Below are 26,401 nucleotides of genomic sequence, written 5' to 3'. Positions count from 1 at the left end.
TGGTGCACTGTAGAATCACTTGGATGTTACCAGGGAGGGTTACAGTTCTGAAGGGAGACGTATGAAGTTGATGTTTTTTTCATTGGAACTGAGGGGTAACCTGATGGAGGCCATCAAGATTATGAAGGATTTTCATAAGGTAAAAGAATTGAAGGGGAAGTTAGAATAGATTTCTTTATACGGCGGGCAGTTAGAATGCATAATTCTTTGCCACAAACCAGTGCTGGAACCGTGTCCATAAATTCCTTTTGCTTGAAAAAGAGGAATGTTAAATGGTACAGGGTGTGAGCAGGAGAGTACGATTAGACTCTACATAGAGGAAAAAAATGCTGGACAGATTCTACGACTCTAATTACCTGAATTTTTTTTTTAAACTGCAATAATAAGGCTACACACCTGTTCTAAAAAATCCCTCTGAAAGGCTGCTATCAATCTGCAATTACGTATCCCGTAGACAGTGAACTGTCCATATGGTATAGCACCATGTCCTTGGACTTTGTCCTCTCAGTTATTGTTGATGTTTTATTAAAATTAAAGACAAGATGGTTATGAATGTAAAAAGCACAAGTCATAGATTTTTAAGGCCAAACATTTTTGTGATGTTCAGAAGTATAAAGTTATTGAACTGTACTTCTAGCAGATTTCAGGGTCTTGCACTTAGAAGATTGTTGTGTATGTACCTTTAAGAGAATAACTGGTCTCAGACTGCAGTACCGGCAGTGACCACCCCTGTATAAAAGGCGCTAGTGAGCCTCTGTTTTTTCAGTTTCACTATTGACTTCCATCAGTAAAGACTTATTTTGTTCAACTCCTGCTGTCCGTGTCTCAATCATTCACGGACGTAATACTGGCGACGAGCAGATACGAACCTACCTACAGTCTGCACCACCTCCTGGGATCCATTCCTACAGCGAAGTGAGCAGAGGTCGAGGCCAGAAAGAAAAGAAAGTAAGAGGCAGTAGAAACGGGCGTCGACCGTGGGCATCCGCCCTGTGTTGCAGAGTTGAAGATTGCTGGAGAAGCTGTCGGATGCGGGGCCTGGTTCCTGTCGACGGTGCTTCAGCTAATCAGGCTGGTGGCAGGTAGTGCACTGATCCTTCCTGGGCTGCGGCGGTCGCGAACTCGAGCGGGTGGTTTGCAACGGGGCTGAGCAGCGTTGTCGGGAAGAAGAGAGCGAGAGGGTGGAGCACACAGGGCGCGGCCGGTGCTACGAAGCCGGGCTGCGTATAGACCCGCGAAGAGGGAGGCAAGAGTCCCACAGGGTTGTTCCACGACGGGAAAATAATAAAAAATAAAAAAAATATTAAACTCACAAGAAACCGTGGAAAGCAGCGCTAACAACAGCGGGGAAGAAGGCAAAGCGCGGGAGGCGCCATCTTAATCAGCGGGGAAGACGGCAAAGCGCGGGAGGCGCCATTTTGTTAAATCAGGGAAGAAGGCAAAGCGCGGGAGGCGCCATTTTAGATTTGCAAGATGCCGAAGACTGGCTGTATCACTGCTTTTGATAATACAATAGAGGACTGGACCACGTATGTGGAAAGAGTGGAGGTATATTTCGAGGCAAACGAAATAGCGGAGGAGAAAAAGGCATCGATATTGCTAAAGTTAATGGGCGCTAGAACGTACGGCCTATTGCGGGACCTGATTACTCCAGCCAAACCGAAGGCGAAGAGTTTTAACGAAATTGTTGCTGTCCTACAGGAACACCTAAACCCTGCACCGCTGTTGATAGCAGAAAGATTTAAATTCCACAGGAGAACTCAGCACAAAGATGAGAGCAATGCTGAGTATCTTACGGAACTACACAAGCTATCAAAGCACTGCCAGTTCGGAGCAGGACTGGCAGATACCCTACGGGACAAATTTGTCTGTGGACTCCTGAGTGAAGGAACACAGAAGAAGTTACTCTCAGAGAAAGCGGCACGGTGGCATAGTGGTTAGCACTGTTGCTTCACAGCGCCAGGGACCCGGGTTCAAATCCGGCCTCGGGTGACTGTCTGTGTGGAGTTTGCACATTCTCCCCGTGTTTGCGTGGGTTTTCTCCGGGTGCTCCGGTTTCCTCCCACAGTCCAAAGATGTGCGGGTTAGGTTGATTGGCTATGATAAAAATTGGCCCTTAGTGTTAGGGGGGATTAAATACACGGGGTTACGGGGATAGGGCTTGGGTGGGATGGCTGTCGGTGTAGGGACCGGGTGCTAGGGTTTGGATGATCAGCCATGATCTCGTTGAATGGCGGAGCAGGCTCGAAGGGCCGAATGGCCTACTCCTGTTCCTATGTTTCTATGTTTCTAAAGAGCTGACGCTAGATAAGGCTTTCAGCGTGGCAGTATCGTATGAAGCAGCAGCCAGGGGAGCTGCAGAAATTCAACAAAAACCACAGGAATACGGCACCCACGAAATGACACGGGGATTTGCAAAATGTTGTCGCTGCGGCAGAGCTAACCATGACCAGAAGGACTGCTGGTCCAAAGACAAAATATGCAGGCAATGCGGGAAGATGGGATACATTGCACGAGTTTGCAGGTCTGGGAAGAAGACCAGCGACAACAAAAAGGCTACTAAGGAACCGTACAAGAAAGTACAAAAGATGACGGACAGTAGTTCCGAAGACCAGATGAGCGATAGTGAATCCGAGAACAGGAGATTAAGCTGTCTCAAACTTCACAATGTAATCGCAAAAGAGGATCACCGAACCATTTGGGTCACCCTCACGATAGCAGGGTCCCAAGTTAAAATGGAATTGGATACAGGATCAGCGCTAACCGTCATGAATCGACGAGACTACGAGCGGCTATTTTCACACATACCCTTGAGAGAGACATCCATCATCTTGACGACGTATACGGGGCAAAAAGTATACCCCAGAGGAAAAATAAGGGTGCCTGTCGAATACAACGGCAAGAAAATACGGAAATTGTATCTCTACATACTGCCAAATGGTGGACCACCGTTATTGGGACGGGAATGGATCAGGAAGATAAACTTAGATTGGCACTCCATTCATGCAATGACGGTGGACGGTAAAAAAGATGAAGACGTCACTCCTGGACGATTGTCAACAATCTTAGCTAACGCCAAAGAGGTATTTCAACAAGAACTGGGCACGCTTAAAGGCGTAACCGCCTCGATAAAAATAGAAGAGAATGCAGTTCCCAAGTTTTTCAAAGCAAGACCGGTACCATATGCAATTCGCCCAGCCGTTGAGGCAGAGCTGGAGAATCTGGAGAACGTGGGCGTGTTGTCTAAGGTCGACTGGAGCGAGTGGGTGACACCCATCATTCCTGTCATGAAGAAAACGTTAAGCAATAAGTCCGGGGAGCCAAGGAAGATTCGCATCTGTGGGGATTTCAAGGTGACGGTGAACCCTGTCCTTCACACAGTACAATATCCTCTTCCAAGGATAGAAGACATCTTCGCCTCACTGTCTGGAGGGAAGCGTTTTACAAAAATTGACCTAGCACAAGCATATTTGCAGATGGAGGTTGAAGAGTCCTCTAGGAAGTATCTCACGATAAACACTCACAAAGGTCTTTACCAGTATCATCGATTGGTATTCGGAGTAGCATCAGCTCCGGCGATATGGCAAAGAGCGATGGAACAAGTCCTGCAAGGGATTCCGGGGACTCAGTGTTACTTGGACGACATCCTTGTGACAGGTGAAGATGACAGTGAACATCTTAACAACCTAGAACAGGTGCTCACTAAACTACGGGAACATGGGCTGCGAGCCAACCGCCCCAAGTGCGAATTTTTTAAGAAACAGATATCGTATTGTGGCCACGTGATTGATGAAGAGGGGTTACATAAGTCCCCTGACAAAATTGAAGCGGTTGTTAAGGCCCCAGCGCCTGAAAATGTGTCGCAACTGAGGTCATTCCTCGGATTGGTGAATTACTATCATAAGTTTTTGCCGAATTTGTTGACAATTCTGCACCCACTGAACGCCCTGCTACGAACGGGGGTAGCATGGAAATGGAGCGATGATTGTAAGCATGCTTTTCAGAAGATTAAGGACTTAATCACTTCAAGGGAAGTATTGGCTCAGTACAACCCAGCACTGCCGATCAGACTGGCGTGTGATGCGTCTCCCTAAGACATTGGGGCGGTACTGTCACATAAATTCCTTGATGGTTTAGAGAGGCCAATAGCTTTTGCGTCACGCTCGTTAACTTCTGCCGAGCGTAACTACGCCCAGATTGACAGAGAGGCCCTCAGCCTAGTGTGGGGGGTGAAGAAGTTCAATCACTACCTGCACGGTCAAAAATTTACTCTACTAACCGATCATCAACCTCTTGTCTCCATTTTCAACCCTCAGAAGGGCGTACCGATAATGACAGCACAACGGCTGCAGAGATGGTCCCTTTTCCTAGGGGCACACCAATATGACATCGAGTACAAAGGAACTAACCAGCATGGAAATGCTGATGGATTGTCACGCCTACCGTTGCCGACGGTGGAAGAAGAAGACCTTGCAGTGGATCCAATGGAGTTATTCCACTCGACCATAGTCGAATGTCTCCCTGTGACGAATGCAAACATAGAAAAGGAAACACAGAATGACCCGACACTATCACGGGTCTATGATTTAACGGTGAAGGGATGGCCAGCACATGGCGAACCACTGCTGCCAGCATTCTCGCCGAGAAGAGAACAGCTGTCAGTGTGCAGAGGAACCTTGATGTGTGGATCCAGAGTAGTAATTCCACCTAAGTTGACGGATAGAGTGCTCAATGAGCTTCATGAGGGTCATCTGGGTGGGGTAAAAATGAAGAACTTAGCCAGAGCGTTTGTGTGGTGGCCGGGAATCGATAGAGAAATGGAAGAGATGACCAAGAGCTGTGCAGGATGCCAGAAGGTCCAAAACGCCTCACCACAAGCTCCTCTGCATCCATGGGAGTGGCCCTCATCTCCATGGCAAAGGGTGCACATTGATTTTGCTGGTCCCTTCATGGACTCAAATGTTTTTAATTGCGGTGGATGCACATTCAAAGTGGCCAGAGGTAATAAAAATGTCCTCAACCACCACGGAAAGAACTATCACAGTTTTACGAACCATATTCGCCAGGAATGGGCTGCCTGAACAGATTTGCTCTGACAATGGACCACAGTTTGTGTCTGAAGAGTTCCGGAGGTTCTTAAAGAACAATGGTGTTAAGCATTACACATCTGCCCCATATCATCCAGCCACTAATGGATTGGCCGAGAGGTTTGTCCAAACATTGAAGAAGGCTATCAAGGCAATGTGTAATGAAGATATACCCCTACAACACAAGGTGGACAACTTCTTGTTTGCCTACCGGAATGCGACACATGCGGTTACCAACCAAACTCCAGCCATGATGTTCTTCAATCGAAGACTACGATGCCGCTTGGATTTGGTTAAGCCGAACATCAGAAGAGATGTGGAGAACAGGCAGTTTCAGAATATGAATGAAAGGCCGACCAGGAGTTTCAAGATAGGTCAACCAGTTTTGGCCCGGGACTACCGCACTGAGAAATGGCAGCCAGGAACGATTTGTACACAAGAAGGACCTCTCATGTATACCGTGGACGTTGGGGAGAGCATTGTAAGATGCCATGCTGACCAGATTCTAGAGTCACTGGAAAACGTCAACTCCACACCACGATCTGATACACCTGGTAATGAAATCGACGTTCCAATGGCAGCTACCGCAGAACCGGTAATATTGGAAGCGGATGAACCAAACAACGACATTGATCCCGACTCAACATTGCCAGAAGAACCTGATACCCCAAAGAGGCGTTATCCAGACAGAATCAGGAAGCCTCCTCAAAGACTGAACTTATAATTGCTTAAACTTAACCAATGTATCTAGCAACAGTAATTGTGATTGTAATTATTTATCATTTAGTTGTTAAATGAATATTATGTACTGTTTATCTAAAAGGGGAGGAATTGTTGTGTATGTACCTTTAAGAGAATAACTGGTCTCAGACTGCAGTACCGGCAGTGACCACCCCTGTATAAAAGGCGCTAGTGAGCCTCTTTTTTCAGTTTCACTATTGACTTCCATCAGTAAAGACTGATTTTGTTCCACTCCTGCTGTCCGTGTCTCAATCATTCACGGACGTAATAAAGATCAATCTTTCTAAGGCTTCTCTCTATTCAGGGAGTAGCCTTCCCTACTTTAAATGAATGAAAGGACTGCTTTAAAATGAGCAAAGTTACCTCTGTGAATGGAGGTTGAAGAAGTAGAATGGCAGTGAGCCAAGATTCTAGACACTTTTATATAAATACTAGTTAAATAAATAAATACAATATACTGTTTGTATAGTTTCCTTTATTCCTCTCGTGAGCCAGAGGACTCTCCTTGTCGGGTTGCATTATCCATGAATACCAGCCCGAGTAGTTATTCTTTAGATGCTTTTACATTAGTTTTGTTCCATGTCAGTGCCACCAGCTCTGGTCTTGTCCGGCTCCTAGAGTGGGGTTTCTAGATTGAGGCTGGCGCTAGGGAGACCCACTGGGCTTTACGGATTCATCAAGTTTACCTTGAGATTGCCGTCAGCTGCAGACAACCTGCACATCAGGAGCCGCCAGTATTGGCACGGCACCAAACCTCCATAAAAGCAACTGAGCTGCGAGTTCAAAGGAGATTTTTGGTTGGGCCATTTGGGTAGTGGGTAAAACATCACAGTCAAAGCCAATCCTACCCTCACCTGATACCCCGAAACAGGAATTTTCTTTAACCAGGACACAGAGACTAATTATCCTGAGATTGGCAAACTCAGCACAGGCCAGAGATGGAACCAGGGAACTTCTTGGTTGTTTTTTGGCTCATAGAAGGTGGTCCATTTAATGACCTTTCATATTGGATTTTTTCCAAGTTGGATTGCAGGAGCCATTAATGCTGTGATACATTGTTTCTGTAGATCGGCAGCAGTTTGACCTTTTGTCTATAAGACTGCTGCTATTGTACAGAAGCCAGAAATAGCACCATCAATACTGGAAGCTGATTCCTGAAATTGGCCTTAAAGGGCAACCAGTATAAAAGCAGCTTTACTCACTGTCCCATTAGAGGAGCGTGTTTACATGTTTTTAATGTATTCTGAAATTCAAAGAAAGTGATGTTTTTTCATTTGGCAGTAGTGATCTTGTATTTTCCATTATTTTCTTTCCTCTTTCATTGGCTGCTTTTATATTGGGGGCTGTAGACCTTCCACTGTGGTAAGGGGACTGGAGTTGGCACCATAACTAGTAGGAGCTGGCTCCTGAATGCCTCAGTTTAACGGCGCCAATAGAAAAGCAGATAATCACGAGCAGCATTCTTCAGGAATGCAGGGGAAGTGAGCATTGTAATCCTTCCTAGTTGCACCACCGATCTTCAATTTACATCCATTATCGCTATTTAACACATTTGCTTCCTTGTCATTTTAGGCTTGGTACAGTTCAGAGATTAGTGGTGTCAGAATTTCATACTTTTAATTGCAATGGTACTTTAGGGATTCTCAGACCTTACTGATTGTTTTGAGACCAGCACAAAGCCTGTGAAATGGTCTTTGCTTTGTAGGTAAGTTCAATGGAGAAATGCCTGATGCACAGGTGACACTTTCCCTACTCCGTTTAAAATTGGCACCTGATTTTTGTAAGTAACGTGATCAGCACTAACTTATGTATGCGCATCATACCAGGACCATTAAGTCTGCAGGTACAGAACAACTCCTCCTTAAAGGGGGAGCAAATTCAAAGGAGGTGTCGAAGAAAATGGTAACTTCAAATTCCCTATCAACATGGTGACCCTTGAGGAAGAGGCTTTCCCAGCTTGGGCACTGTGGTGACGGCAGTTACAAAATGTGATCTCGGGAGGCGCCATAGCCAAGGTTGTGAGTTCTGACTTCAAACCGATTTAAGTGCCACCGGATTTACCTGGTCCCACATAACATGCTGCTGGCTGAGAAACCAAATAATATCTACTTCCCTCATTCAAACTTATAAGGCGGCATATAGTGGCACCGCTATTCCCGGCCAGAATGGTTAATTTCCCTGTCAATCACGCCTGGAGTCCGCACTGCTGTAAGTGACTCGGATTGATTTTTATGTACATAATTTGTATGTAACTAGCTTCTACTCACTGCACTTTTCTGGAGAAATAATCAGTTTGTATTATGTAACTGTCCTCCACACACTTTTTTGCTGGAGAAGTAATGCTGCTTTTATCAGGAGAAGTTGGTCATGAGTTCTGTTTCCTCATGTTTGTAAAGACTGTTTTTAAATAGACTCTGTAGACTGTTTGCTGTAGTGCACTGTTTAAATAGACTCTTTGCTGAGTACTTGTAAGTAGATTTTGTTTGCTTTGCTGACTTTGCTGTAAAATACACTGTTTGCTGTGAGTTGTCGTAAGCCCTACCTCACCTCCAGCTCCAGCTGACACAGTGCAATTTATTGGCTGACATAATGGTGTCAATAGACCCTTTGAACTTTAACTACTACAGTTTGGAAACAAGAAATAATGCTTCATCATCTCTCCTTCATAGGACAGGCAGGTGGCTCCTAGGAGGTACACAATATCTCTGCGATGGCTCATTCCACATTCCATGGTGAAGTATCTAAACTTCCTAGATGGTTGTTGCCAAGATCTAGAACCCTAGTTGTACAATACTTGTAGACCGAGGCTTTTATGCTTCTTACAAACAATCACCAAAGCCTGCATGAGACACATTAATGTTTTGGGAGTGGGGAAGAGATTTTGTGGGTAATGCATACAGGTGTAAAATGCATCCAAGTAAAACTGTTAATCATGTTGCAAAAACATAACACAAACAAGCTCTTGGCATACTGGTGCCAATAATTGTCTTTTGTGTTCATTGAATCAGATCACTGTCCGGCACAGTATCTGTAACCACACTCCGCGTTCCATCACAAAGATTGCTAGTCTATTCATTAGCCTGTCATTCTCCACCTTCCTAGCAAGAGCTAAGTTCTTCGCACACAAATGAATTTTCTACATGCTTTGTAGTAACTTGTCCATTAAGCACCAGCTGTGGTAGGATGATTTAAAAAAGAAAGAACCAGGAAAGCATCTGCTCACCATGGACCTCAGCATATATCCCTCCAAGCAGCTATATGGAGGGTCGCTGTTATTGATGACTGCATAAATCAAATTCTGTTCTCATTACATGGGAATGTGTTTTTCTGGAATTTTTATCAAAGTTTTGAGGATCAGGTTCTTGCGATTCCATCTATTTTCCTGTGAAAACTGTAAATCAGTGGCCTTGATGGTGAGCTAACAAAAGAAACCTACTAAAAATGCTAATTTTATGTCATATGCACATATTATATAATATATAAGGACAGGGGCCTGCAGAAAGTGGCCCACTCTAGTCACATCCACAGTATCTGACTCATGCTTAAAATATCAATTACATGATATTGCAGTCTTGAATTTCCATAGGGGTTCTCTCGATCTCCTGCTGTAATTTCAGCAGGAGTTTGGCACAACCCCTCAGAAGTTTAGAGCCCGCTTCTCTAGCCAGTGCCGACTTGACTCAGTTGGTCGCACTCACCTCTGAGTTGGGAAGTTGTTGATTTTAAACTCCTCTATGCAAATTATCTAGGCTGACACTTCAGTGCAGTACTGAGGGAGAGCTGCATTGTTGGAGGTGCCGTCTTTTCGAAGAAACAGTAAACCAAGGCCATATCTACCTGCTTAGCTGGACATAAAAGATCCTGTAACAGTATTCAAACAAGAGCCAGAAGTTCTCCTGGTGTCCCAGCCAACCAAAGCATTCATCGACCAATACCACCAAAAAAGCTTACCTGTTCATTCATTCTTTGGTCTTGAGGCCTTGCTGTGCTCGTATTGGTTGCTACATTTGCCTGCATAGCAGTGACTGCACTTCAAAGTCCATTGGTTGTAAAGCTCCTTAAGACGTGATGAGATATATATGAATGCACATCTGTTCATTCTTATTTAACCACTAGTCCCTGATGAGGATAATCAGTTACTATTGATAGTCAAGTTCAGTTACTCTTTTACCTTTGCCACAAAGGATAGTTTACGTGTCAAAGAAATATAGCATACAGTTGTGAAATGTCATTTCCACACAAACATACTAAGATTCGGTGCGAATGAGGAATAATTTCAGCTACATAGATTGGCTGGTAACATGTTAATATAGCTGGGAGCTATACAACTATGCACTGACTCCACAAAGCATTTAATAATTAAACAAAGCTATAAATGAAGCAAACTATGTCAGGTAAGTGAAATGAATCTCCATGCTTACAATTATGTCTGTTTATATCACTTCAGTGGTTTCTTAAGACCCTGGAGCTCTTGTTTTTCATTTTAGTAGGTTTATGATGAAAAGCTGACTAAATTTTTGTTTTCCATTCCTGCTGACTCTTAAGGTTAACATATCTCTTCCCAGAACATTGTGCAAAAGAGAAACCAAGTGCACTGTAATCCTAGAGGGAGGCTTCCTAAAAATTGCAGCAGTGTGACAAAGTGTAATTACAGTTAACAGGAAAATGCCTAATTACAACACCAGCAAGTTTCACCAGCCATGTTCTCTCTTTATTGCAAGTGTTTGGAGTCTGTGGACTACAGCAGGCAGTTGTAATGAAGTGCTGTACTTGTCAGATGTTTAATGAAGCACAGAATGAATGAAAAGTTGCAGATTTATTGTGGTTTTTAGCATTCCATTGTCTATTCTGCAAGAAGATAAATGTGATCTTCAGCGGCCCCTTAAAGAGATGCAGTGTTGCCATCTTTAAAAAATCAGTATGTTGGGCATCGAGACAGATAGGTTTTACGGCCTTTTGATTTTTTTCCACCTCTTTTTAAACAGTGAATTCTGATGATATTTGAACTCATGACTGAGGGAAATTAGTATCTGACTGCTTTGAGAGAGAAAGTATCAAAGGTACAGTAGTTGGAAATCTAGGATACGTCATGAAGCTTGTTGAGCTCCATCAAACTGTCAAGCATAGGAATCTATTAACATTTGTTGTTTAATCCAAAATGAGATGTTAAATCTTTTGAAAAAAAATTTCTGAAAGGAATACCGATGGAAAAGGTTTTTGAACATTTTTCAAATCTGAACCTTGTTTTGTTCCTAATTAAAGAAGTCTGATTTTAGATCCGTTTCGTTCACTGACATAAATTGCTAACGGCTGCCTTGATGTAAATAGCAAGTGTTTCTGTAATCAACCAATTGCTTCTTTATTTTGAATGTCTTTTTAAAAAAAAATGGACTCTGGAAACTTGTAACTGTGGTTTCTGCTAAGATCCAAACCAATGTATATTCTATTTTTTGGATCATGGAATCCTGTGGTACTCCACACTTGTATAATGTGATTTTATTTTGTATATTGTAGGGTAATGTTAGATATAATTTTGTCTGATAACCTCTACTTCAAAAGAATTAATAGGTTGAAAGAGAGTGTTTGTTTCCGTTCTAGTACCAGTTGCGTTCTTGTATCTGGTGATGTGGAATACTCCATTTCATTCCTGCATGACAGTTGCACCACATACATCATATCATATTTCAAAACTTTATAGCGATGGAAATGGGCAGAATTTCCCATTCGGAAACAAAACTTTTTTTCCAACAAGGATCAGAGCACTTGTATTTGTGTGTGCAGTTGTTCATTCAAAGGGTAATGGACCTTTTATAGAGTGTTTTAAATTTATTTTACCTTATTCTTTGTAGTATTTGTATGTTCTTACTTAATATTTCCAATTAATTGTGAATATACGATCTTTTAGCCTGTAAAATCTGAGCTGAGTTCAGTAACTGGTATTCCCATGTGTGTGGGACTGTTTAATCAAGTAAAAAAATGATTGCAAATAGGACAGTTGCTAACCCTCAGTTGATACAATCCTGCAAGGATTACTGAAAAGGTACAGTTTCCAGACCTTAGGGTATAAGGTCCAGTTACAGGAATTGCTGTTGAGCTATTGAGAAAACAAGCAGTTCTATATAGTTCTGTAAAAACAAAACAAATTACAGTGGGTAGATGATGTCCTTCATTTTGGTATTTCTATTCTTATTTCCTTGTCTGTTTGGCCCGATCTCTGCAGCAAATATGGTGGGCACACAGTTTATTTCCATGCAACTGCCAGTGTCTACTGTCGCCAATCACGGGAGGCACCAGAGACCCCACCCAGCTATGCCCTCTTCTCTAATTTTCACTCTACCTGCCCCGGCTGACACCTCTGCCTGGCATGTCCCTGCTCAGTGTCAGTGTCCTCAGATCAGAACTAAGTGGAGCAAGACTAGGACTGGCATTCACACCCTGTCCCTGCTTTCTCCCCATATCCCTTGATCCCTTTAGCCTTGAGAAATATATCTAACTCCTTCTTGAATATATTTAATGAATTGGCCTCAACTGCCTTCTGTGGTAGAGAATTCCACAGGTTCACCACTCTCTGGGTGAAGAAATTCCTCCTCATCACAGTCCTAAATGGCTTACCCCTTATCCTTAGACTGTGACCCCTGGTTCTGGACTCCCCTGCCATCGGGAACATCCTTCCTGCATCGAGTCTGTCTAGTCTTGTTAGAATTTTACAAGTTTCAATGAGTTCCCCTCTTATTCTTCTAAACTCTAGCAAATATAAGCCTAATCGACCCAATCTCTCTTCATACGTCAATCCTGCCATCCCAGGTATCAGTCTGGTGAATCTTCGCTGCACTCCCTCCATGGCAAGAACATCCTTCCTTAGATAAGGCGACCAAAACTACACACAATACTCAAGGTGTGGTCTCACCAAGGCCCTGTACAACTGCAGCAAGACATCCTTGCTCCTGTACTCGAATCCTCTCGCTATGAAGGCCAACATACCATTTGCCTTCTTAACCGCCTGCTGCACCTGCATGCTTACCTTCAGCGACTGGTGCACAAGGACACCCAGGTCTCGTTGCACTTCCCCTTTTCCCAATCTATTGCCGTTCAGATAATAATCTGCCTTCCTGTTTTTGCCACCAAAGTGGATAACCTCACATTTATCCACATTATACTGCATCTGCCATGCATCTGCCCAATCACCCAACCTGTCCAAATCATACTGGAGTGTCCTCACAGCACACACGCCCACCCAGCGTTGTGTCTTCTGCAAACTTGGAGATATTACATCTAGTTCCCTCGTCTAGATCCCTGTGGTATCCCACTAGTCACTGCCTGCCACTCGGAAAAAGACCCGTTTATTCCAACTCTTTGCTTCCTGTCTGCCAACCAGTTCTCTATTGTGCTGTCTCTTCTCTTCTTAGGCAGTCCCTCGGAACCGAGGATGACTTGCTTCCACATTAAAAATGAGTTCTCACGTGACTGATGTGTCCAATGCGGGACCTACAGTCTCTGTCATAGGTGGGGCAGACAGTGGTTGAAGGGGCGGGTGGGTGGGGTGTTTGGGTTGACGTGCGCTGCTTGCACTTGGCTTCCGCTTGCTCCTGGCGAAGTGACTCGAGGTGTTCAGCGCCTTCCCGGATGCTTCTCCTCCACTTTGTGCGGTCTTGTGCCAGGGATTCCCAGGTGTCAGTGGGGATGTTGCACTTTTTCAAGGAGGCTTAGCATTGACACTTTAATAACTTCCATATTTAATTCCTTGTGAGTTTAGTAGAATTGTCTGATTGTTTCTTCCAAACAAAATATGGATGGCACAGTGAGATAGAACATGTGTATAAATCTACCGGAAATTTATTGGATCAATATCATCTCTGAATATAAAGATCATTTGAGATGTTGGGCTCCTGTAACCCTAGTGGCTGTGGGGCCACAACACACATTGGTGTTTAATTTAAATGCCAGCTTGGCTCAGCGGTCGCTCTCTCACCTCTAAGTCAGAAGGTTGTAAGTTCAAGCCCCATTCCAGGGTCTTGAGCACATCACCTGTGCTGACACTGAAGTTAAGGAAGTGCTGCATTGCTGGAGATGCCATCTCTCGGATGAGACATTAAACCGAGGCCCCATCTCCGTGCTCAACTGGAGTGAATGATCCCATGACACATTTTTGAAGAAAAGCAGGGAGCTCCTCTTGGCCAATATCTCTCCCTCAACCATGACCAACAAAACAGATTAACTGGTCGTTTATCTCTATTGCTGTTTGTGGGACCTTGCAGTTTGCAATATGGCTGCTGCTTTTCATTACATAACAGTGACTACACTTCAAAAGTGCTTTTTATATATAAATGAAAATTTATCTCCAATCACAGTCTTACCAAAACCACTACTTCTGCAGGTGTAGATTGAAAGGGGAAAGCTCACTTCTCTTTAACCTAATAAACAGCCGAAGTCCAAATCTGAAAAGGACAATTCCAAGAAATAGAATTATTTTTGATGGTCATCCTTTTGAAATTGGAGCTTTTGCTGTTTATTGGGATAGAGATAAGGGAGCTTTAGCCTGTAGCCATGATCTTCACCGCACGTCAATTACAAGAGAAATGCAGGGAACAGCACCAACCGCTGTACATGGCCTTTGATCTCACAAAGGCCTTCGACACTGTCAACCATGAGGGATTATGGAGTGTCCTCCTCAAATTCGGCTGCCCTCAAAAGTTTGTCACTATCCTCCGCCTGCTTCACGACCACATGCAAGCCGTGATCTTGACCAACGTTCCACCACAGACCCAATTCACGTACGAACCTGGGTCAAGCAAGGTTGTGTCATCGCACCAATGCGCTTTTCGATCTTCCTTGCTGCAATGCTCCATCTCACCCTCAGTAAGCTCCCCACTGGAGTGGAGCTAATTTACAGAACAAATGGGAAACTGTTCAACCTCCGTCGCCTCCAGTCCAGATCCAAGGTCGTCCCATCCTCTGTCGTCGAATTACAGTACGCAGACGACGCTTGCGTCTGCGCTCACTCGGAGGTCGAACTCCAAACCATCGTCAACACCTTCACCGAAGTGTACGAGAGCATGGGCCTTACACTAAACATCCGTAAGACAAAGGTCCTCTACCAACCTGCCCCCGCCATACACTACTGCCCCCCCCCGATTATCAAAATCCACAACAAGGCCTTGGACAACGTGGACCACTTTCCATATCTCGGGAGCCTACTGTCAACAAGGGCAGACGTCGACGACAAAGTCCAACACCGCCTTCAGTGTGTCAGTGCAGCCTTCGGTCGCCTGAGGAAGAGAGTGTTTGAAGACCAGGACCTCAAACCCGGCACTAAGCTCATGGTCTACAGAGCAGCAGTGATATCCGCCCTGCTGTATGCCTCAGAGACATGGACCATGTACAGCAGGCATCTCAAAGCACTGGAGAGGTACCACCAACGCTGCCTCCGCAAGATCCTGCGAATTTTAGCAACCTCGCTGTCTGAGCAGTAAATTGAGCATTCAACCTGGGATGTTTCTTGGCCCGTATAGCTTGGTACCATACTACACAATTCCATTACCCACATCGCTATAGGTGGAACGGAGTATCATTCTTAAATTGAAAGGGCCAAGCTTGGTAGCTTAGTTTTCAGAGTAAACTTGAAAGAACACGAAGACCAGCATCACGAGACCTTGTCATGTCCAAACCTTTATATCAGTCAAGACAACGTGGAACAGTGAATGTCAGACCCCTCCCTATTAGCGAGCTTAACGCGTGGGTTGACTAACAGCAAAGGACAGCTGGGCCGCTCTGTTGAAAGATTGTTTTTGAAATTTGGTTCAGGCTGGGAAGGGACTGTAGACACATCGAGTATGGTCTGGGATGCATGTCATACTAGATTAAAACTTCTATATTTTCCATAGAGTAAATGATCAAAACCCGAGAGCTTCAGCACTCGAAATTTCAGATTGAGAAATTCAAAGAGAAGCCAATGTAGCAGCTGCTGAGTATTTTATCAGGTTCGCAACACACCATATGCACTCTGGCAAATTTAGATGAAAGATAAGTCACTGCTGCCCAGGTGCATGCTATATACAGAGCAATTTCTGATGATCCTTTGTGCATTTTCCTGTCTCCCTGTCACTTTGATCCATTTAAAAAATAATGCATGTGCACATTTTCCTGCAACCTGATGCAATGGGAGCAACTTTTTAAGAGAGTGAGGCAAGTAGAAAACAAACCAGCACTTATCTGTATATTAATACAGATAGTTAATCTATTTGACATTTTCTACATAATCTTGGAACTGTGCCACTTATGCTCATGTAAGCAGAAATGAAGTGTGGATTGCATCTTCCTCTATCATTAACCCCAGATGTCCAGTATGCTCTCTGCACCAATATCACAACAGTTTTCTGAAGCGCAGTTTTTTGTTGTGCTGTCCCAGCAAAATAATATTTTGCGTAGCTCAATTCTAAACATTCCCTGGAATGATTTTTGCACTTGATCTGTTACACATCTCCCAGGTTAAGCATCACCAGTCTCTCCTGTAAATGGCGGAGAGATTGCTGGAGCGCTGCATCTCGTGGAGTGCCATGAATTGATTTTTTTACGTCACCCTTCAGATTGTATTATTTTTGCACTGCAAATTGTTGGAAATGTGAATTGATAACGGTGCGGCAATGTCAACGGGGCATCTGGGATCTCGTGGACATCTGGTTCAATGTTCTATCTCCTTAACCAATGCAAGGATATAAAAAGAAACAGAGCAAATGACAGAGCAGGAAATAGGGTGAATTAGAGTCAAATTAGATACAGAAACAGAACTAAAGAGAGGGAAAGAAACATTGGATTAAAAGAGAGCAAAAATAGAGACCAAAAGGAAAAGTAAGAAAAAAACATTACAAAATGTTAAATTTAAAAATCCTCTAGGAACAATTTACTACCTGTAGGAGTGAGACACCACAGTTTCAATTATTCCCTTTCTGGGCCTCCAAAGTTGAGTTTCATGTCAGGACCATAAATCATGCAATTAAGAGGGTCATTATAACATGAAATACCAGCCCTTAAATGTATGCAGCAAGATTAATTTGTGTTGATGGCATAAATCCAGCAATTTCTTGGCACTCACATGGAAGTTGATGGTGAGCTCCTGTTTTTGCATGGCTAATGGGGGAGCAGCGCAAATTGGCCAGCAATTTGTGGCAATTCGCAACTAATGCCATAGCTCTTCCTCGCCAGAAATTGCTGAGTTTTTTTATGCACTAATCATAGCGACGCCGTGAACCCGCCATTATTTTTCCAGCAATTTCTGGGCCAACCCTTCTCATAACATAGAAAATACCACCACTGTTAACGAGCTAAATCCAGGAACCTCATCAGCGCTAATCTTTGTAAGAAAATCTTCTCTCTTTGTCTCTTTTCTACTCCAAGTCTCTGCACGCTGTGTTTCTGCCCAGCTAGAGAGGCAGCCAAAAGTTGACTTTTGACCTTCCACCAGTTCCCCATGTCAGGGATTGCCTATGTGAGCTGCCAATTAAGCATGCTACTGCCGAATTAGATGTGGGTTCCCTGGCAACTACAAACCCCATCCCCTCCTCTCGCCTCAAAGAAATGAAGCCACTGCAACACATTAGGTGTGAATGTCGCAAGAATGTCTTGACATACCCCATTGTCTCAAGTTGATGTGGTATGCAAGAAACACCATCTTAGGCAGAAGGTTCATCTGCATCTACTTTGAATTCCCAAAAGCATGTGTATTGTGTGCATTTGACCCCTTATCAGCTGCATTTTAACTTAGCAGCATCATAATATAAATCAACCCAAAAGTCATCCCAGGCCAATTACGAAATGTTATAGATGTTGTTCATCTGCTATAAAGTGATTCTGACCATTAGTCCCCAATTTGAAAAAGCAAATACGAATACAGAATTCTGATTATTTAAGAGAACAATGCTGATAATAGGGAGGAGCTAGCTCGGAGGTGTAATTGAACTTTAAATCTGTAGAGCTACTTATCTGATTAAGATCAACACAGTCCCTGAGTTGATCAGACTTTTTATTTTATATAATAGAAAAACAAAAAATGCTAGAGACACTCAGCAGGTCAGGCAGCATCTGTGGAGTGAGAGAGCGACAGAGTTAACGTTTCAGGTCGCTGACATTCTGACGACAGGCCATCGACCTGAAATGTTAACTCTCTCGCTCCACAGATGCTGCCTGACCTGCTGAGTATTTCCAGCATTTTCTGTTTTTATTTCAAATTTCCAGCATCCGCAGTATTTTGCTTTTGCATTAGACTTTTCATTTTAGCTAGTTTTGTTAATTTATACTGCGGCTACCAATCTGAGACCTGCATCTGTTGGGTTGGTTCTAGCCAGGCAGCACCCCATTTATCCTGCTTGGCTGGAACCATAATTTTCATGCCCACGCAGCCCTTTGCTAACAGTTAAAAGCAATTGCCAGGCTCCTCGTCCATCGGCTAACATGTAAATGTTTAGAAAGCACAGGTGGGAGCGTCTGCGCTCTTTTAACATTTAAAACACCAAAGGACCCTCTCCGAGTGCTCTCTCATGAAGCTGGACTCCATCCAGCTTCAAACCTCAAGTGGTGTGAGACTATCTCCTCTCGGGTCCCGTAACGCTTTTCTCCAGAGTCACATTGGATCCTGACTCTGGATTTACAGTGCAATATTTGGGTAGTGGAGAAGTGGAAATCGCTTTACAGCAATGCTAAAATTGCAGCACAAGTGGGCCCTTAAACCACTTACTCTGCTGGGCTCAGTTTTCCAGTGACATTAGTACTGGTGATTTCAGCAGAAATTCACGTTCTATTTCTGTTGTCTCTTTTGAATCATGTTAATGGTAACAGAACGCTCTCTGACTGATTTTTAAAAGGTATTCTGAAGGCAAGCCTCCTCTTCAATTATAACCTGTTTGCTCACCTGCATAAGTCTATTTGCTGTTAAGTAATATATATTTGAAGAAAGCCAACGCACTGGTAGAATTATTTTTGAAATACGAAAGATTGTGGGTGGATTGCTGAGGTGTATCCAGCCCCTCACTGGACAAGTGCCTGTGCTTCTTAGTGATGCCAGTCTCAAGTTCAATTAGAAACCACACATGCACCTTTTTGGAATGCATTTGTGATCATCCATTACTCCACAAACCTTTCCAATGCTGGCTTCAAATAGGTAGCACAACAGTATTTACGTGACTTACATGTGTTAGGGGCCAATTATTTTCTGTCACGGATGGAGAGTACTCCTTGTATTTGTAACTGGGGCTTGGGCTTGAAGAATATGCTGCAATTCAGGAATTATTTGACTGCATAGCCAATAATGGATTCTTTCTATCTTTTCCAGGTGTAATAACCGTACCCAATGTGCAGTTGTAGCCGGACCTGACGTGTTTCCAGATCCTTGCCCAGGAACATACAAGTATCTGGAAGTTCAGTATGAATGTGTTCCTTACAGTAAGTGTGCTCCTGTGTTTGGCACTTTCGCTAATTGAACAGTCTGCTTTATTTTTCTCAAATATTATCACAAATTTTTGTGTAGAGTTGTATACTTTCCTTGGAACATACTGTGAAATAAAAATCCATGCTACAGCACTGTACGTTGCACAATGCAATGGCACTGCAGATTGAAGCACACACCTTTTGTGAATTGGCTACTCAACTCTGCTGCCATTTTTCATAAAACTACAAGTATTTAAAAACATTGTAAAGGAGGGTGGAGTGCACTTCAAGTACACAGCTGCGTTCTGGTGATGTGCACCTCTGTCTTTTTTAGCTGGACCGATTGATCTGTTCATCCCTTGCATCTCGCCATAACTGTGATATTTAGTGAAATTTGAGAACTGTGCAGCAGTGCCTCATTTACTGGGCAGTCCAACTTGGCAAAGGATTTTTAAAAAAAATTACAATGAGGTTGCTGCACTGTGCACTCAGAGCCACTACACCATTCTGTTTTTTAAAAAAAGAGTGCGCTTGTTAACCAATCTAATCAGGCTTCTCTTATTCTGCGATACCATTAAAAAAAAAAAAATCTATTTATTCTGCAGTGCTAACCATTGCATCAGAATTTACTATATGGATGAGTTAGCCCGCAGGCAACTCTGTCCAATGAGACCAGCCATTGAATAAAAAGTGTCACTTGTTGTTTTGGACAAATTGAAACTAAATGTAGCAGGAAAGTAATGATGAATAATGTGCCAAGTGTCTTCTCAGCCAGTATAAATACTTGTCTGTTTCATTCATCCCTAAAATGGTTTTCCAGCAGCTGAAAAATCCCTTTGTTTCATTCTATCACTCGGAGTTGCAGATTCCCACAATTGTTGTCCAATTTGGACATCTCCGCTGTTAGTTTGTGTGTCTAAGTATATTTATTTTTGACAAATCAATTTGGATTTGATGCAATGATGATTCGATCTGCCACCTCCTGTTGCGATGGCTGGCGATAGCCAGGTTCCTGACATGATTGCTAACAGCACATGCTGAACAGGAACCCTGGTGCACAAATGGACGACGTAACAGTAATTAGTTTCACATGGCTCTATCAATAATTAATAGTGCTACTAAAAGAAACCTGCTTGTTTTATCAATTGATAGTGACCTTGAGAAACCAGTTATATATCCATAAAATAGAACATGTTGTATGTATTCTGAGATCTTTAATGGATATTTATTGCACTGTGAAGGCCTTTACGTGCTTGTCCCAATTTTTCTGTTGGATTTTATGCCCATAGATCAGTACTCCCTCCCTCCCTCTCACCTCAAGAAGACCTGCAGTCAATTCAGGCATCCTCTGCCAAGAATTCCTCTCTGACCCCTCATGGACGATCTGGCAAGCCCCGTGAGGCCTCAAACCCATTAGTTATATTCTGGAATAATTCATCTTACTTTCCATGTCATGTGATCACCTCGTTTTCCAAAGATCCGTCGAACACCTTCTTAAAAGGACCGTTGAGTCAGTCTTCACACTTGAATTCACTTCCACAGGTCAACCGCCCTCTGAGAAATTGTACATCCACACATACTGACTTCCACCTTCACCTCCTGCTTACTCAATTTGTGGGTGGCCCCTAGTTCTAGCCTACCCCATCATCTAAAACACTTGTGATAATTTTAACTAGCTGAATTAGATTCCATGTAAGGCTACACCTCTCTTGATTTGCATTGAGATTTTTAAAAACTCAAAATGGTAAGATGCCGCAACCAGAAATAATTTTAAGAAATGTGGCCTCTGCTGCCAACATCATCTCCATTTGAAGCAATTTTTACAAAAATATAGAAATGAATGAGGAGAATTAATGACTAGCTTGTAATCATCCACTTGGTTGTTGCTCTACCCAGTTTTGAAACTGAGCCATAGAGAGCTGGATGGTCACAGGTTCAGTCTCTGCTATATTAGCTAATCTTAATGGCTGTAGGGTGCTACAATTTGAATCAATAGCCCTGGACTAGTATGTGAGCAAATAACCCACGGTTTCTGCTCCAGCTATCCCAGTGACTCCTGCTGGGAAGTCAGTATGTGTGGATGTCCGATTAGGAGAAAACTGTACAATGGCCCAGATATTCCGATCGAAGGCCTCCCGCGGGTGGAGGACTGCGATCTGGAAAAATCTGCACCAACACCGGAGGGCTCCCGGGAGGCGCACAATTCCGATGCTGGGCCTCTCCAAACTGCCGGTACGCAGGGCCCACGTATCCCAGATGCGCAGCTGGTTCACAGCGTCCCTGGGATCACGTGAGCCACGGGGAGCCAATCAGGGAAGGGAATCTCCCTTCATACATTTGACAGGAAGACCTGTCAAATATATGAATGGAGATCAACCCCAAAACATAGTAAAACTTCAAATAAATTTTTTAAAAATCACATTTTTAAAATGACTTGAAATTACATAAATTAACTTTTAAACAAATTTAATTTTTTGAAAAAAATCATTCAAGTTTTTAACGGGGCTAAAATAAACTTACCTTACTTTAAAGTATTTTTTAAATGATAAATCAGTGGAAATTTAAAAAAAAAAACTTTTTTCAACTCTTATCCTGGTAAAAGCAGGACTTATGCCTGCTTTTACCAGGCACAAGAATTGTAAGGTTTTTCTGTGGGCGGAGGGTCTCCAAAAAGCGGAACTATCCGCCCACAGAGGCCCTTCTCCAGGGCAGCCGGAGGATCTGTCAAGAGCTTTCTTGACAGATCGGAAATGCCAGTTTCCAGCGCATGTGCAGTGCATGCCTGAAACAGGCATTTCTGATGTCCCTATGGGAGGGTACACAGCGCGTACCCACCCGTAGGGATCGCAATATCTGGCCCAATGTGTCCTCTCCCTTAAAGACAAGCACCCTGTCAATGCTCACTGAATAAAATAATAAAAATGTAAAATAAATGATCTGAACTTAGAAATTTAGGGAACAATATTGAAATTTGCTGATGGGACCAGATTTTGGGGTGGTGGTATGACAGAATGTAACTGCAGGTGGACATAGATAGGTTTGCAAGATGACAGACTGATAGCAGTTGCAGCTCAGTATAGAGGAATGTGAAGTAATAAATTTTGAAGCTAAGAATAGTGGAATTACCAGTACCACAAGGACTGCAGCAGTTCATAAAAGTGGCAAACCACCACCAGCTTTGGGCAGCTAGGGATGAGCAATAAATACCACCTTGCCAGCATCACCTACACCCTTTGAACAATAAAATGGGAAGTAAATGCACCTTAAATTGTAAGATTTTAATTGGAATAGAGGAGCAGAAGGACCTCGATGTACAAATGCACGGGTCGTTATAAGTGTCGGGGCAAGTAGATAAGACTTTTTTTTTTAAAAGACAAACCAAATACTGTACTTGGTTTTGGATCCAGAGACATAGATAACAAAAGCAAGGAAGTAATGTTGAACTTGGCTGCATTTGGCATATTGTTTCAGACACCCCATTTTAGAAAGAACATAAAAGCAATGAAAAAGGTGCACATGGATTCACTCGGATGTTAAGAGGGATGAGGGGTTAAAGTTCTGAAGAAAATCTTGAGAAGTTCGATCTTTTTCTCTCTCGAGCTGAGAATGTTGAGGAATAACCACTGATAAATGCCCCTCAAGATCATGAAGGGTTCTGACAGTAAATAGTGATTGATTGTTTTCAGTGGTTGGTAAGACAGTATCGAAAGGGCACAAATATAAAGGGGGGAAAATTGACTCGCATCCCCTTTGGGGTGATGACTTTGCTGGGGCGCTAGCCCGAAATTGAATGGTATCGCCCCAAGCAGGCCGCGAGGCACCCCCAGTGAATATCGCGGAGCTACGTGCAGCAGCACCACACGCATCGGCACGTTGTGCCGCGGTATTGCAGGCCTCCCTCCCCTGATTAAAGGGGAGGGGCCTAGCGCAACGCGCACCGTGGCCCTGCTGGACCACCGGGGAGTGGGGTGCCGGCAAAAGAGCCTGGCACTCGAGAGGAGTGCCGAGCTGATGGATCGCGGACGGCACTCTGCAAGAGGAGGCGAGAGGGGGCAGGCGACCCAAAAAAAATGGCCGCCTGGCACCTGCCCTTTAATTTACGCTGTCCCGGCCGCTAAAACACCACCTTCACCCTGTCGGATATAGCGTCTGGCGGTAGGTCAGGGGGCACGAACCACGTTTGCGGCCGGGGTGCTGCGCACGGCGATGATGACATCGCCAGAGGCGCAGCATCGTGGGGCGCTACCGCCGCCGCTAACCTCCCGCTGAATTTTGTGGGAGGCGTTAGCGCCACGCCTGGGTGCTAGGTGCTTTTCGCCCAAATGGGAGGCGCAAAGCAACCAAATTTTTCCCCCAAAATGTATTGAAGGGGAGGTTAAAAAATGTCTTGACACAGGGTGGCTAGAATGTTGAATTCTCTGCCTCAAACAATTGTTGAAGCAGAGTAGATAGGTACTTTAAAAAAGGAATTGGGTAATTGCTTGAAACAGAGAAACATTGAAGGTCATCAGGAGCAAGCAGGAGAGTCGTGGAGAAAAACACTGGTGGAGACTCGATGGGTTTAACAGTCTGTTTCTGTGCCTGACCATTCCATGATTCTATGAATGACCACTTAAGGTGAGGTATTAGATAACTACCATGCTTAATCAGTGTTGGAAGATGGGAAAATAGGGGTTGGGAGATGTAAAATTTTAAATCCAGTTTAAAATAAAAATCTGTTTAACTACACACAATCAGTGTAACGCTGCTGTTGGAACCATACCTGGGAAGGGTTGTGATGATGACAGGCTTTAATAAACTATGCGTTGCATTCTAATCAAACCATAATGACTTCATATGGGAGCAACTAATTATTGTTTTAAGTTCTGATTATTTTTCTGCAACTTGATATTCAGCAAAGCTAAAGCTCTGACTATATAGACTAGTACATTTGGTGAAGCTGAGACCTTGTGTGTGGTCTAAGATGTAAAATCCTTTATAGGTGTGTCTTAAAGGAAGGCGAGGGTTAGTTCTTATCTACTAGCAGCACAGCAGACTGGCATGTTTGGGTGTTTTTCCATTTGTCATTCCCTGACCCTTTGCCCCACCACCCCCCAGACTAGCTGTGCTAGTTTCAAAGTGACCCATTGCCTGTGTGTCAGTTCAAGCTGTCATCGATCTGTGCCAGCCCAAAGGTTTCCAAGTGTAAGTATGCAGCAGCAAAGATCACAGCAGTGGTGGACTCGCTCAATCATGATTTTATATATCACATGTCAACAATATTTGTATTCCTTTTCATTTCTCCAACTGCACAAGTGGCAGACACATAAACAACATGGATTGGTGATACATGCAAGTAACCAGCTTGTGATGCTACAGCTACAGCTTTCCCTTTCACTGCAGGCTCCTGATCTTTACAGGAAAGTATTGTTCAGAGGTTTTGTACATTGCACTGATCCAATATTGTTACGCATGCAGTGCGCCAACAGAAAATTGGTTTTCCATTTTAAGATGCGTATCGGAGAGTTGGTATAGAAGGGAAGAAGCTCGAAGACAGTTTCTTGACTTATTAAGTACCAATCAAAGGCTAACCTAAAGATTTGCTTGCACTACTCTTCAAGCACGTGTTGCGGTAATGATGGCAACTTAGAAAAGGTACAGTTAAGGCAGGTGAGGGAGTGGGCAGAGGTCCAGCATGGAGCGGAGCAGGAGATCTGGAAATGAGCAACTCATCAGTTTAGTTTCACACAGCAGTAAGGGTGCACCCGAGTCTCACTGTGCTAAAGTTTCACACAGCAGTAAGGGTGCACCCGAGTCTCACTGTGCTAAAGTTTCACACAGCAGTAAGGGTGCACCCGAGTCTCACTGTGCTAAAGTTTCACACAGCAGTAAGGGTGCACCCGAGTCTCACTGTGCTAAATATGTTGCACACAGCAGTAAGGGTGCACCTGAGTCTTACTGTGCTAAATATGTTGCACATGTGCCAACCTAGAAAGCTGACAAAAGCTGGTCCACAGCTTTAAAAAGACAAGCTGACACAGGCCTCCAAAAAGCTAGCATCTGAAGAATGGCTCTGATTACAAGCTTATGATGGAGTTACACAGCCTTTGTAACTTGAGCAATAGGTATACACAACATGAAAGCCTGAAGGAGAAATCCAAATGTTGAAGGTATAAAATTGATAGTGTGTTAGAATGAGCTCAAGGGCACGCTGCTCTGGAAAATTTTTGATTCATTTTTGTATTAAAATTGATGCATTCTGGTTGCGATTTAAGCACTTTTTCACTTCACAATGAATAAATATTTAATCTAAAGTAGCCCTAAAATTGCGTTTGGATTTTCAACCAACAAATCAGATCATCAGATACTCAAAGGTTACTTCAAAAATCACACTCCCACATCCAAACACCTCCGCCCCGCCCCAGTTACCCAAAGACCCAGATCTCATGGACACGGTACCCCATCCAACATCACCCTTTCAGAGCCACTTCCTACTCTTCCAACACTCCCACTTCATACTGACACTGTTCTTCTCCTTCCTTAATTGAATGGGTATTTTTCTCCCCCTTCCCCCGACCCAGAAACCCAGTTTAATTTGCTTGAAATCTTTCACCCCCTTTCACACTCTTCACCCCCCCCCCCCCCCACACCCTGTGTCTCTCTATTCGTCCTTAGTTAATGCTGGCATTCTTTTTCTTCCCCCACCCCAAAGCACTGCTCTCATTTCCTGCCCTCTTCCTTATTGCCATCCATTCCCTCTTCATTGCCATGCGAGATTATCCACTTCAGTGGCAATAACAGGAAGGCAGATTATTATCTGAACGGCAATAGATTGGGAAAAAGGGAAGTGCAACGAGACCTGGGTGTCCTTGTGCACCAGTCGCTGAAGGTAAGCATGCAGGTGCAGCAGGCGGTTAAGAAGGCAAATGGCATGTTGGCTTTCGTAGCAAGAGGATTCGAGTACAGGAGCAAGGATGTCTTGCTGCAGTTGTACAGGGCCTTGGTGGGACCACACCTTGAGTATTGTGTGCAGTTTTGGTCACCTTATCTGAGGAAAGATATTCTTGCCATGGAGGGAGTGCAGCGAAGATTCACCAGGCTGATACCTGGGATGGAAGGAATGACGTATGAGGAGAGATTGGGTCGATTGGGCTTATATTCACTAGAGTTTAGAAGAA

General features: G+C 43.7%; 1 protein-coding gene across 22 annotated transcripts in view; it reads left to right on the top strand.

The window, feature by feature from the left end:
• The window catches only part of LOC147124680 (adhesion G protein-coupled receptor L3-like), a 783,432-nt gene that overhangs the window by 453,633 nt on the left and 303,398 nt on the right, over nt 1–26,401 (top strand). For all 22 annotated transcript variants that reach the window (XM_085991353.1, XM_085991371.1, XM_085991380.1 and 19 more), the window contains one exon: nt 19,150–19,259. In XM_085991353.1, the coding sequence (XP_085847479.1) occupies nt 19,150–19,259 (110 nt within the window). The remainder of the gene's footprint in view (nt 1–19,149; nt 19,260–26,401) is intronic.

The sequence above is a fragment of the Somniosus microcephalus genome, chromosome 1 (assembly GCF_052327205.1).
Source record: "Somniosus microcephalus isolate GS21.2 chromosome 1, FLI_Smic_1.0, whole genome shotgun sequence".
Taxonomy (NCBI): Eukaryota; Metazoa; Chordata; class Chondrichthyes; order Squaliformes; family Somniosidae; genus Somniosus; species Somniosus microcephalus.
This window is presented reverse-complemented; position numbering and strand designations above follow the sequence as displayed.